This window comes from Mobula hypostoma, chromosome 29 (assembly GCF_963921235.1).
Source record: "Mobula hypostoma chromosome 29, sMobHyp1.1, whole genome shotgun sequence".
In the NCBI taxonomy this organism is placed as follows: Eukaryota; Metazoa; Chordata; class Chondrichthyes; order Myliobatiformes; family Myliobatidae; genus Mobula; species Mobula hypostoma.
Genome location: NC_086125.1, coordinates 8,764,041 through 8,778,313, shown reverse-complemented (window position 1 = coordinate 8,778,313; position 14,273 = coordinate 8,764,041). Strand labels below are relative to the sequence as shown.

At 42.4% G+C, this 14,273-nt stretch overlaps 1 protein-coding gene across 3 annotated transcripts in view; it reads left to right on the top strand.

Annotated features, from left to right (window-relative positions):
* LOC134339246 (transportin-2) overlaps window positions 1–14,273 on the top strand; it is a 49,249-nt gene that overhangs the window by 25,465 nt on the left and 9,511 nt on the right. For all 3 annotated transcript variants that reach the window (XM_063035597.1, XM_063035596.1, XM_063035595.1), the window contains exons 7-13: window positions 364–486; window positions 9,658–9,776; window positions 10,271–10,331; window positions 10,519–10,678; window positions 11,536–11,688; window positions 12,370–12,595; window positions 13,414–13,585. In XM_063035597.1, the coding sequence (XP_062891667.1) occupies window positions 364–486; window positions 9,658–9,776; window positions 10,271–10,331; window positions 10,519–10,678; window positions 11,536–11,688; window positions 12,370–12,595; window positions 13,414–13,585 (1,014 nt within the window). The remainder of the gene's footprint in view (window positions 1–363; window positions 487–9,657; window positions 9,777–10,270; window positions 10,332–10,518; window positions 10,679–11,535; window positions 11,689–12,369; window positions 12,596–13,413; window positions 13,586–14,273) is intronic.

Below are 14,273 nucleotides of genomic sequence, written 5' to 3'. Positions count from 1 at the left end.
AATTCCATTTGTCTACAATTTTTTTAAAAAGGCTCCTTTTCCTTACATTTTACTGATTCTATTTGACTTTAAGGTTTAATTTTATCTCCTAGACTGTGCCTGACTGTAAATAGTCACCTTGCTTGCCTTTGGCTGGAAAGCAGTCTGATTTGTGTATCAAGTTCAGTTTATGTATTCAATGCCGACCTTTTAGCGTGGGCGAGTTCATGGGATAAATGTAAAAAGCAGTGTTAAAACACTTGGCTGGCTCATGGCTTAATTGGTAGTAAGTGATATACTTGCCATATTAACGTCATTATATAAATGTAAACATTATTCAGTGTGAGTTCTGATCGGGTGATAGTGTTAGCTTGCTTCCTGCAGCACCTATTTGCGTTGGCAACAGATGAGGATTCAGAAGTGAGGAAGAATGTATGCCGGGCACTGGTGATGCTGCTGGAAGTTCGGATAGACCGCCTAATCCCACATATGCACAGTATAATCCAGGTAAGGTATCTACTGTGTGTGTATTATTTCCTGCCGCTGTCTATAAGGAGTTTGTTCTTCCTGTGACCATGTGGCTTTTTGGGTGCTCTAGTTTTGTAGGTTAATTGGTTACTGTACATTCTCCCAAGATCAGGCTAGGGTTAAATCAGGTTGCTGGATGGCACGGCTCAAAGGGCCGGAAGAGCCTTTTCCATACTATATCTCAATTTTTTTTTTAAAAATGTGCACTAAGCTTCATGGCTAGGTGTGCACAAACTTTTGAGTTATGTGGCACAGAAATGGGACCTTCAGCCCAATTTGTCCATGCCATTCAAGGTGCCTGAGTGACCTAATCTTACTTGACAGAATTTGGCCCATATCTCTGAACCAGGGGTTCCCAGCCCCTTGGGTTAGGCTTATTCACATGAAAAAGGTTGGAAATCCCTGCTCTAAATCTTCATGTTCATGTACCAGTCCAAATATGTTAAATAACTGTACCTTCTATTGCCTTTGACGACTTGTTCCATAAACCTACTGCCCTTTATGGAGTAGGGGGTGGGGGGTGCTTGCTCCTTGGACCTCCTTTAAATCTTGCCTTCTCATCTTAAACTTTTGCCTCCAATTTTTGGACTTGTACTCGAGGGAAAAGATTGACCACATACCCTAGCAATGCCCCTCATAATTTTACAAAGCACCATATGGTCATTTTTTTATTTTATTGAAATGCAGCGTAGAGTAGGCCCTTCTGGACCTCCGAGCCACGAGGCACAGCAGTCCCCTAATTTAATGCTAGACTAATCGGACAATTTACAATGACCAATTAACCTACCACCTGGTATGTCTTTGGGCTGTGGGAGGAAACCCACACAGTTATGGGGAGAACGTGCAAACTACTTACAGGCAGTAGCAGGAATTGAATCTGGATTGGCTGTACTACAAACCATTGTACTAACCACCACGTTCCCATGCCGTCCCTTGTCTCCTTCACTCCAGGGAAAGTAAATGTGAGTAGCATCAGTTATTGTACTTGGTGTAGAAGGAAGTATTCAAATCTTCATTGTTTGTAGCCAGTAAATTAGTATCCTTATGTAAGGCTGTTTGCATAAATGTGACTGACATCTAAGTTTTTGCCTTTTGCGAGGAGCAATTTTGGGCAGTATCCTTGAGGGTTAGTTTGAACAGGTGGAGCTTTCAAGCATGGCCTTGATATAGGATCTTGCCAAAAGTACAGCACATCACTAATGTGTTAACTGCTCTGCACATAACTGCAAGAAGCTGCAGAGAGCTCATCTCATCACAGAAACTAGCCCGTGTGAACTCTACTCACTACTCCAGTAAAGCAGTTGGCATAATTTAATGCACTTCCCTGACTCCCCCCCACCCCCCCCCCCCGGAATTTCTGTAAAATGAAAAAGTCTGCAGATGCTGGAAATTCAAGCAAAGAAACAAAATGATGGAAGAACACAGCAGGTCAGGCAGCACCTCTGGGAAAGAGTAAACAGTTGACAATTTGGGCCGAAACCCATCATCAGGGCTGGACTTTCTTTCCTCTTCCAGTGGAAGGAGATATAAAGCCTGAACGCACATACTACCAGGCTTAACAACTTCTAGCCTGAAGCTGTAGTTTCTCATTATGATAAGTTGGGACTCTTGACCTTGTATTCTGCCCTGCTATGATCTTGGAGCTCACTGTTTTCGTGTACTTTCTCTGTAGCTGTTGGTCTATTCTGCATTGTTATTGTTTTACTTGTTCTGCCTCAGTGCACTGTGTAATGATTGCATCTGTGTGAACAGATTTTATCTGCGTGACAAGTTTATCACCATCACAGTACATGTGCCAATAATAAAGTAATTCCATTTCCACATTCCTCTAGATAAATCCTTCGGCCACTCAACTCCAGGCCAGAAGTCCCTGTGTCTAATATGTTTTAATTGTGTTAGAACCAAACTTTAAATCAGGATCAGAAGACTTGAGATTATTTTTTTGTGGTATCAAAATACATAATTACTATAAATTACAAAATAGTGCAATATACCAGAATAATGTAGTGGTGTTCATCAACTGTTTAGTAATCTGAAGGCAGAGGTGAAGAATCAGGGTGTGGACCTTCAGGCTGCTGTACCACCTCCCTGATGGTAGAAATAAGAGCATGTCTCAGGTGGCAAGGGTGTTTAATGCCACTGCCTTGATGCATTGTTTCTTGAAGATGACCCTTCCTACCAGAGGAGATGGATCTCGCCATTTCTACAAGTGCATGTGTAGCCACATGTGATCCTGTGCATTGGAGCCTCCATACCAGGATGCAAAATGCTCTCCGCTCTACATCTGTAGAAATTTGCAAGTTAGAAAATTGACCCCTGTGAGCAGTCCACTGTTCAGTTTATCTAATGAGGAATTCTTATGAAATGTGTAGGATTTGATTATTTTATCTATTTTATGTAAAATATCATGGACTCTGTTAATTGGGACTAGTACATTTTGGCCCAATTAAGCAGCTGGCCCATTACCTAAAGTTTCATGGAAATGGTTAAAAGGTATTTAAAACAAAAACTAACTGCCATTTATCTGAGTAACAAATTGTGTATTTAAATGAAAGGCAGAATAAATTGGAACACTACCAGTTCCTCTACAGTACTACAAAACTATTAGTTCCTAACACAGGTTGACCACCTATTTTTCCGCCTCCCTCTATTCCTGAGCCTTTGATGAATTAACATTTTTGCCTGATTAAGAGGTCATGCAATAATAATGGCAAAAATGGACTGTAGAAGCTTGTAAAGGATTAACAATTAAAAATTAAAAGTAAATTAATTACTGTACCTACAAATGTTGCTTAGTTATCTTTTTAAACATTTCATCCAGGCGAAGTTGTTTCATGTTTTTTTGACCACTTCCCGTGTAACTTTCTTGCATCATATAAAAACTCGTTCACTTTTGTTCCGTAAGGAAGGTATGTTTCTATAATTTGATTAAATTACTGAACAGCTCAATTAACTTGTCAATAGTAAATTGTTCAGTTTTGTCTGTTCCATCATCATTGCCATCTTGATCACTTGCAGTGTTTTTATCAGCATTCAGAGCACTGTATAATTTCTGAATCTATAAGGTCAGCTGTCCCCAACCACCGGGCCGCAAAGCATGTGCTACCGGGCCACGAGGAAACGATATGAGTCAGCTGCACCTTTCCTCATTCCCTGTCACGCACTGTTGAACTTGAACATAGGGTTGCCAATGGTTCCATATTTGCGGGGAGATCCATATATTGGGCTAAATTGGTTTGTCCCATATGGAACTGCCCTTGTCCTGTATTTCCCCCACTAAGGTAGAGCGTTCCTATGAAACCTTTTGTGCCGAAATGCCGTAAGGCGAAGAAGCAATTACCATTAATTTATATGGGAAAAATTTTTGAGCTTTCCCAGACCCAAAAAATAACCTACCAAATTATACCAAATAACACACAAAACCTAAAATAACTCTAACATATAGTAAAAGCATTAATGATATGATAAATACACAGCCTATATAAAGTAGAAATAATGTATGTACAGTGTAGTCAGGAAGATTAAGCCAAAACCGATTTGTGGGGAAAAATCGGCACTTGCGCGTATGCGTACGTCACGCACGCGCACACAGGTGCCCGCGCAAGGCTTCGTGGTCACGGTAGTCTTTCTCGGGGTAAACACAAGTGTCCCGTCAACACACACGCTTATGCTGGTGAACGCAGTAGGCCAGGCAGCATCTATAGGAAGAGGTACAGTCGACGTTTCGGGCAGGGACCCTTCGTCAGGATTTGACTGCTACTTTTGTCCCTTATTTGGGAGTGAGAAAGTTGGCAACCCTAACTGTAAAAGACACGTTGAGGTGAGTTTAACCCTACTTGAACCCGCGCCCCTCCCCCATTAAACCGGTCCGCGGTGCAAAAACGGTTGGGACCCCTGTGTAAGGTGACAATCATCCACGCTAGAGATTTTCTTCATTAAGACTACTTGCTATAGCTTTCAAAGCAGGTCCTGTAAAACTTGAACATTTGTTTCATATGCAAGCAATCCATGAACAACTTTCTCCTTTGGTACGTGATATCCTGTAAAATCATTGACAAGCTTTCCTTCAGGTGCATTGACAAACGTCAAGGCAGGCCACAGCTTATTCCAGCCATTCTTTAGTGTTGAATGTTCTCACTTCTCCCACCCTCAAGCAATGAACCAAAGAGTATCCATGTTAAATTTTTAATAAATATCTGTACAGAATTGCTAGCATTCACGTCATCTAACATGTTTCATGAAAAGTAAGCGATACCTGGCTTTTAGAGAGCGCAGTATTCCTTTTGTCTTGAGGTTGGATAAGTGATGTACAGTTTGGTGAATACACTAAAAAATTATTCTTACACAGGAGTTCAGCTTTGGGGTGAGCTGAGCAGTTGTCCAAAATAAGAATTTTGCAACCTTTGGGTAGCCTTGTAGATGTACAATGTGCTCTGGCTTCTGACACAAAATATTTTTAAAACCACTCTACCATAATATCGGTGGTAATCCAGCCATTTTCATTTGCACAATATGTTACTGGGTCAATTTTAACACCTTTCAAGGCCCTAAGGCAGTGGTCTCCAACCTCTGGGCCGCGGACAGATACATTGCCGCGAAGAATGCAGCGGTGCAGCGGTAGCTGGAACGCACCCAGCACATCTTTAAGAAAAAAGCCGAAATAAACAAGCTAATTAATTAGGTGCTGCCTAGCACGTAAGTGTTGGCCCAGATCAGAGGCGATTGCTAATTGCGTCTCTTCTGATCTGGGCCAACATTTACGTGCCATGCGACACCTAATTAATTAGCGTGTTTATTTCGGCTTTTTTCTTAAAGATGTGCTGGGTGTGTTCCGGCTACTGCTGCATTCTTCGCGGCAGTGTATCGGTCCGTGGCCCAGAGGTTGGGGACCACTGCCCTAGAGTTTTTACTTACCAGTGGTTTACATCGGGGTCCCCAACCTTTTTTGCACCGCAGACCGGTTTAATATTGACAATATTCTTGCGGACCGGCCGACGGGGGTGGGGAGTGTTAATCATGACTGGAATATAGGTGATAAGTCAACTATAAGTCACTTATCAGTGGCTAATACACTCAATTTCATTCTTAAAAGGGTTTATCTAACGAATTTAATATTAAACACAGTGCATATTTTCCTCACATGAATATAGTGATAAGTCAATTACAAAGGGGTTTCTTATGTCCAGTCTATTCCGCAATTTAGTTTTCGTTGCATTCATTGCAGAAAACTCCGCTTCGCAGAGATATGATGTTGGAAATGGAAGTAGTGTTTTCAGTGCTTTCGTGACAATTTCACAATATTCAGCCTTGACTTTGATCCAGTATGCTGGCAGAGATGTTATGTCAAACATACTTTTCAGCCCATCGTCATTTGCAAGCTTGAGGAGCTGATCATCTTCTCACACTGACATGGATGATTCACCGGGGACATTCACAAATGGGTCACAGACCCATTCCTTTGCACGTCTTGGGTCATTTGCGGTTGGGAAGTTACGCTCGAATTCTGTCGACAGCGAAGATAGGTGATCTCACACCAGCCGTGAGAAGGATGGTGCAACCTCAGTCTCTCCCAAAATCCCAGCTAATGTTGGGAACATATCAAATATGCCCCTGTCCACTCTCAGTCCCCACAGTTCCAGTTTGGCTTGAAGACAGTTGTCATTCTCCCCTGAAGTGACAAATTGAGTTCATTGAGCTGGTTGAAGATGTCACACAGATAAGTGAGTTTTGCTATCCACTGAAGTGTGCTGCCAGTGGTGACTTCTTTCTTAATAGAAAACTCTAGCTGCTCTCTTATCTCATAAACCCTGGCCAGGGCTCTCCCCCTTGATAGCCACCTGACTTCAGTGTGTAAGAGAAGGCATTTGTGCTCTGCATCCATTTCCTCGCAAAGCTGCTCAAACAGACGTGAGTTCAGGGCTTTTGCTTTGATGTGATTGATAACTTCAACGTCACTCAATACGCTGTTAAGATCAGGTGACATTTTTCGGCTAGCCAGCATTTCCCTGTGTGTGACACAGTGTGTAGACTGGCATTCAGGAGCAACCTCTTTGACTTGGGTAGTGAAACCAGACTCGTTAAACCGTTCCAACAGCTGTGCTTCGATGTCCTCCGCTATGTCACCGATTCTCTTGAAACTGTGGTAGCTGAAAGAGAAACCTGTGCCATCTTGTTAGCTGCAGCTTCTCCCAGCAGTTCATGGCACATGTCCTTGGCAGCAGGCAGAATCAATTCTTCACCAACAGTGAAAGGCTTCTTAGCCTTAGCAATACGGCTACCCACCAGTACAATGCTGTCAGAGCAGCAGCATTTGTGAAGATGGTGGCTCTCAGCGCTTGCTTCTGTTCCGCTTGTTCACGTTTTTTCCGCTCAAGAAACTCAATGTGTTTGTCTTTAAGTGCTGGGTGCTTGGATTCAAGGTGCCAAAGCAGTTTTGAGGGCTTCATTGCCTCGTTAGACAGCTTGTCTTCACATATCACACACAGGGGGCTTGGAGCGTGCGAGTCACCAGTTGCAATAAAGCCTATTTTATGTACGACTTGCCTTATTGTCTGTTGAATGCACGCTTTCTTTTTGCAGTCTCGGCCTCAGCTGTCTCTGCATTATCATCATCGTTGGGCCTTTTATGTCCCCTACCATCTCTTCCAAAGAAACTCTCAAGTGACATTTGCTTTTTACTCATCGAGTAGTTGCAGGTTAATGACCGACTAATGACTTCACGTGCATTCAAGTTCAACAGTGGGCGTGATGGAATGAGGAAAGGTACAGCTGACTCGTATTGTTTCATATTGCCAAATCATATTGTTTCCTCGCGGCTTGGTAGCACATGCTTTGCGGCCCGGTACCGGTCCACGGCCCGTTGGTTGGGGACCACTGGTTTACATTTTGAGTACCTGCTGCGTTGAAGCACCCCAAAATGGTAACTCTGTCCTTAGATTGTTTGAATCCTGTGGGATCTGCTTCTATTGCTAATGTTTTCTAGGTGTACATAGCCAGAATGATGCAGTTTTACCTGCTTGGGACTGGGGTTTTCGTCAGCTGTGAGCTTCACAAATTCATCCACCTTCAAACAAATCCATTCATTGCACCTCATTACGTTCTTTGAGCTGCCTGTGGAGATTATTAGAGTAGAATTTCTCCTACATGGTGCAGCTACTCCAAACCCAACCTTAATAGAGGAGCTTAAATTACCATCACGCCAATGGAATGTTGATGAATCTGGAAGCTCTTCAGCTTTATATATATAAAAAAATTCAATGAGGTCCATTATTCAACCAAACTAAATGAACTGTATTTAAGATACACAACTACAATTTAAAGTAGATTCTGGTAATTGGACCATCGGTTTATTGGGGTAATGGCTTATTTGGAAAATATTTAAAGAACAAAAAAACTGAATCAAGAAAATAGCCGGGATTCCCTTTATTTATTTGGGACACTATGCTGCTTAATTGGGACAGAAGACTACTGCTGAACAGTTTCTAACTGGTGTCAAGTGCATGCTCTTGAGCAACTATTAGATACTACACCTGCTTAAAGTGATCAGTTCTTAAGTAGCATCAGTTGTGCATGTTTGTGTTCAGAAAACAGTGATTTTTGTCATTGATAGTTGGTAAGAAATAAGTAGTAAGACAATTCAGAAGTGTTTTGCTTACTGCTGTTTCAGGCTTGGAAATGGCAAAAACAGCTGGGAGTAAAAATGAAACAATTTCACTACAAAAAGATAGGAATTATGAAAGTATCAACAATAATCTTGAATGCTACAATAAAAATGAAGATTTGAAGGATGCAATTGATTCAAGTATTATCTGCACCAGGTGTATGCACTGATTTTGTTCGTTTACAGTTAATCAAAAGAACACAAGTGTTTTCTGGATTAATTCCTCTGTCAATAACTTAAGTCGTCCACCGATTTTCCAGAAAGTGATGGTTCAGCTCCTCTTTTAATTCGGATGAAATTACAAGACATTTACTGGGCAGCCACCAGATGGCACTGTATGTAGTGCACGCAGCGCCATCTGTGGCGAGACTCATTTTGACAAAAGCACACTATTTTTATTATTTACATTGCACTTGATGGTAGTCCCAATATTTGTGCATATTTTATATAAATTTAACCCTAGCTGTGGCTTCTAAGATGAGTGCGAATACCAGTGGTGGTGTCAAATGTAAACATCAGTCAATGTTGATCTAAGAAGGTGGAAATGTTGAAAAAACTTTAGCAAGGTGTTCCTATGCATAAGCTGTGTGACCTGTATGGCATAGGTTTATCAACTGTGTATGATATAAAGCACCAAAGAGAACATTTTACAATTCTATGCAAATAGTGATTCACTAAAACAAATGGAAAGAAAAGGTACATCGCATCCGGAGTTTCTCCAGTTAGCAGACGTAGTGGGGTAGAGTGTACGAGGCAAGTTACAGCAGTGGTTTGCCATTGCCTTCTGCCAAACAAATGAGCATTAGAAAAACTATGAAAGTTGATAAGAGCACTGAGCATGATTGAGTGTTGATTGAATGGTTTCACCAGCGTTGGAGTGATAGAACTTGTCGGGCAGTATGATAATGAACCAAGCTAAGTTGTTCCATAAAGAACTTAAATTTGAACATGCGTGTGACTCTAGTGAAGGATGGCTTCAAAGATTTAAGAAGGGCAATGGAATTTCCATGCATAAAGTATGACCCTTTTGGGTAATGCTTTTTTCCTGATCTGAGGAAGTTACCACCAGATTACACACACAATGTTGGATGAATGCAGCAGGCCAGGCAGCATCTATGAAAATGTAAACAGTCAATGTTTTGGGCCAACTCCTTTCATCAGGACCCATCAAATGTCGGCTATTTACCCTCTTCCATAGATGCGACCTGGCCTGCTGAGTTCCTTCAGCATTTTGTGTGTGTGCTTGGACTTCCAGCATCGGTAGATTTTCTCTTGTCTTGTTTGCCACCAGACCTTTCAGGTCATTGACTTGTGTGGGGGTTAGTGTTTTTGAGTAAGCACTATCTGTACAGAAATTGAGTAAGCTAGAAATCCTGCTAGTGTTACAAACTTATCTCTGCAATTACAGTTCTTGTATTTCATCTCAGGATCTTTTTCTATTTTGCACCTAATTCTCTTCTCTCCACTGCCCCCCCCCCCCCCCATCTCAGTACATGTTGCAGAGGACGCAAGATACTGATGAAAATGTAGCATTGGAGGCGTGCGAGTTCTGGCTGACACTGGCTGAACAGCCAATCTGTAAAGAGGCCCTATCAGGACATTTGATCCAGTAAGTAAAGGAATGGGGTTCATTAGAAATACAGATTGCTGCTTCCCCTTCTGATATCCTGGTAGTCATTTTTAAAAAAAAAAAAGAGGTAAACTGGCAGTGGAGAGCTTTGGAAAAATGAACACTTTACAAGTGGTCTGAATTAGAATACGTCTCCAAATGACATCTTTTGTTATTGAAATAACTTGCAGTTTTGGGTCAATCAATAGAATAGCAAAAAAAAACCGGAGTGCTTCTGCCACCTTCTAAGGAACACTGGCTAAAGATTGCTCACCGAATCACTTCATTAGATCAGTTTGAATTACCCCATGTTACCCCATCAGTTTGACTTGACTTGATGTTTAGGCCATGTTCTCCAGTTCTTTTGATGTGGAAGCAGTGAGCTGACCTTTGGGTTGTACTAGAGGGGGCTGGCTATTGGATATCTTAGTGCTCTGGTGGAGGCAGTTTATTCTGGTTACAAATGAGAGCTGATGTTTTTTTTTGTCTTTAAGGTTGATTCCTATTTTAGTGAATGGAATGAAATACTCGGAGATTGACATAATCCTTTTAAAGGTGAGGGCAGTTAACACTTGTAATGCTTTCTGGGAATTAGATTGGAGCTGGGACTTGCATGGTGCACAAGTGGATCTGTTATTCAGTTCATGGGCTGGCTTTTTCTAAACTTTATAGAATTTTAAAAATTGAAATTGTTGTATCTTCTGAATCTGATGTTTCTCACTGTCTTAACATTTGCCCATAGGGTGATGTGGAAGAGGATGATACCGTCCCAGACAGTGAGCAAGATATAAAGCCCCGTTTTCACAAGTCCCGCACGGTTACCCTGCAGCATGAGGAGGATGCCACTGAGGAAGATGAGGACTTTGATGACGATGATGACACGCTTTCAGATTGGAACCTGAGTATGATTATTTTAAGTGACTTTTGCCAGGAAGGGATATTTACTCAGATACTTGAGGCAGTGTTAAAATCCAAAAGCCATCCAACCCACTGTAGTTACATTGAGAATATAAGCTAGATTAGTTGCTTTGGTTGCAGGGCCCCTGGAGGGTATACTTGGTTTGAGCTTGCTGAATGGGGTGGATAGGGACCACTACTTATTCCTACTGTGCAGGGTGCTCTATAAATGAGGGCATAGAAACATAGAAAACCTACAGCACAGTACAGGCCCTTTGGCCCACAAAACTGTGCCGATCATTTCCTTACCTCAGAACCGCCTAGGCTTACTCATAGCCTTCTATTTTTCTAAGCTCCATGTACCCATCCAGGAGTCTCTTAAAAGACCCTACTGTTTCTGCCTCCATCACTGCCACCGGCAGCCCATTCCACGCATTTCCTTAGCTTTTGTATCACCTCTGAATACCCTCAGCTGTCACAGGCTGTTTGTTTGTAGTTCTGGAGTACATGAAAATCAGTGCCTTTTAGGTGCAACACAGATGCATGGGGAGGGGCTTCACAGGAGGCATCTCTAGCCTTGTAGTTTCCATTAGTCTTTCTCACTAGGTTGAGAACAGGAAATGAAGGTATTCTTTGAGTGGCTTTGCATTTGGTGTTGCCTGTGAGTAACTGGCCTTTGACCATAGTTTATCATCAGCACATTGTTTGACACCCAAGATTTTTCCTATTGGTTATTTACTCTTTGTTGGGTAAATGTATTCTGGTGGGTCTATACGCACTCCAGACCAGCACTTCCATGCTGTCTTAAGTGTGAGTAGTCATGGACATGTGGGTGCTGATGGTCATTGTTCTTTCACATTAGGAAAGTGCTCGGCTGCTGCACTGGACGTCTTGGCAAATGTTTTCCGAGATGATCTTCTGCCTCACCTTCTGCCACTGCTGAAAGGATTGTTGTTCCATCCGGACTGGGTTGTTAAGGAGTCTGGAATCTTGGTTTTAGGTGCAATTGCTGAAGGTACGTTTTGGGAAAAAAAAGAGCTGAAACAGCTCTGGGGGGATATTATTTACTGACAGTACTCCCTTGGAATCATATTGCCTAGCAGTCCCTCAATTTAATCTTAGCCTAATCATGGGACAATTTACAATGACCAATTAATTTTTCAACTGGTACGTCTCTAGGCTGTGGCAGGGGGTGGAGCACCTGGACGAAACCCATGTCACTAAGAGAACGTACCAACTCCTCATAGGCAGTAATGGGAATTGAACCCAGGTCACGCTGGTACTGTTAGCATTGTGCTAACCACTGTGCTACTGTGCTGCCTCTCCTAAGATGCATGAGGATCAATCCTTAAAGCCTGTGTTTGTTTGCCTGCCTTGCTTTGTAAATTATCTTAGAAATGAGACTGCTGCTGCTCTCTGAGCCATGTGCAAAATCCTTTGTAATAGCTGCTTCCAAAATTCTAGAGGTGCAGACTTCAGCCCTGCCTGCCTCACTGTAAGAAACCACTGTTTAGGCACTGTTGAGCTATGATTCTGATCTGCTTCTCATCTGAATGTGTTTAAGCAACGTATGTGCTTGCTGGTTTAATGAATTTTCCACTTTACTCTTCACGCTTCTAAACACTATGGCTAATTGCACCCCCCCCCCCACCCAAACCACCCAACTCATTGCCTAAAGCTTTGTTTCTGCTATTAGGTTGTATGCAAGGGATGGTTCCCTACCTCCCAGAGTTAATCCCGCACCTCATTCAGTGTCTGCCGGATAAGAAGGCGTTGGTGCGTTCAATTGCCTGCTGGACATTGAGTCGCTATGCACACTGGGTTGTCAGTCAGCCACCGGATCAGTACCTTAAGCCATTGATGACTGAGCTTCTGAAACGAATCCTGGATGGAAATAAGAGAGTCCAAGAGGCAGCCTGCAGGTAAGCTGGGTCAGATTGTTCAGCTTCTTCCTTTTGAGGATGTAACGAATTAGTACTGAAAATGTACGATTGATGTATTTATCTAAGTCTTGTGTGTATAAGAGCTGTTCGTCGTGATCCTGAAGGTTGTTTGAGAAGCCTGATGCTGCTGAACCATTTTCAGTAAGTCTTACAAAGTAGATAATTACTCGGCAATATACAAACTCAGCAGGTCAGCCAACAAGTGTTTCACGCCAAGACTTTTCTAAATGTTGACTGTTTGTTTCCATAGATGCTGCCTGATCTGAGTTCCTCCAGCATTTTGTATGTGTTGCATTGGATTTCCAGCATCTGTAGAATTGCTTGTTTTCATGAGTTTGGATGCAGAGAGCAGCTGGGTACACTGTTGCCGACTGCTGCCTAAATGGCTATTATAGGAAAAATACCTGTAACTGATAGACTGCGGGAGGGTTTTCAGTCACACTGAGTTCACTCCGGCAGTAGTGACACAGATGAGCAGATTGGGTTCTCCCATTCTCGAATTTAGCACGTTGCAGCTGAAGAGATGAGGTTGAGCCATTTGGGCTTCATTTGGAAGGGGGTGGATTTGTCAGTTGCGATCATTGTCTTTCTGAGCACCTGAAGTATCATGGTGTGTGCATTCATACTCTTGGATCAAGATTCTATAAATGAGACCGAGTATGATGGATATGAACCAGGTTTTTTTTTCCAGTTGACTGTGGAAGCAATGTAGATCATTTGCCACATGGCAACTTTAAACATTCATCACTCAGAAATTTCTGTCTGTATAATGCTGACTTTCTTTTATTCTCCCCCAGTGCATTTGCTACATTGGAGGAAGAGGCCTGCACTGAGCTTGTGCCATATCTCAGCTATATCCTCGACACACTGGTATTTGCCTTTGGAAAGTATCAGCACAAGAACCTGCTGATCTTGTATGATGCTATTGGCACTTTGGCAGACTCTGTTGGACATCATCTCAATCAGCCGGTAGGCAGCAAATGTGACTTGGGAGGATGTGGGTCAGGGGATTTTCACCTACTTCTGAGTCGAGACCAATACATAATTTGAACAATATTGAATTTAGGATAACCCAGAATGGATTTTTTTTTAAAGCCATTCAAAAATGGGCATCCATGAGGTGGGTTGCTGCAATTGGTAACCCCATGTTATTGCTTCATTCTACCCAGTGCATGTCCTTTGCTGTACCATTGCAATAAAGTTGGGACATCAAGCCTGGTTTATTAGGTGTAAGCCTGGAGACACTGCAGCTAAACACAAACAGCATTGGGTAGACAGAAGTAAGCAAGCGTGCAGTCAGTGGGTCCAATCAAAGCTATGCCATCTTGCCAGGTCTGATCACGCATGGTGATGGGCAGTTAACGAGTGATAGAAGGCGGCTCTGGGAACATTCCATCCTCAGTAGTCATGGGGCCCAGTATCTGAACGGCAGAAGCATTTGCAACTATTCATCCAGGTGTGTAAAATAAATGATCCACTGTCGCTTCTTCCTGAGATCCCCTTATTCATAGCCAGTCACCCAGAGGATCCACTCTTCCACAGCAAATCAATCGTACAGAAGTCAGTTTACTCTGATTTTTAAGAAATGCCTTGAAAAGAAGCTGTAACTGTAACCAAGCTATTCTGGCATAGTTTAATGACTGTCTACCCAACAGTG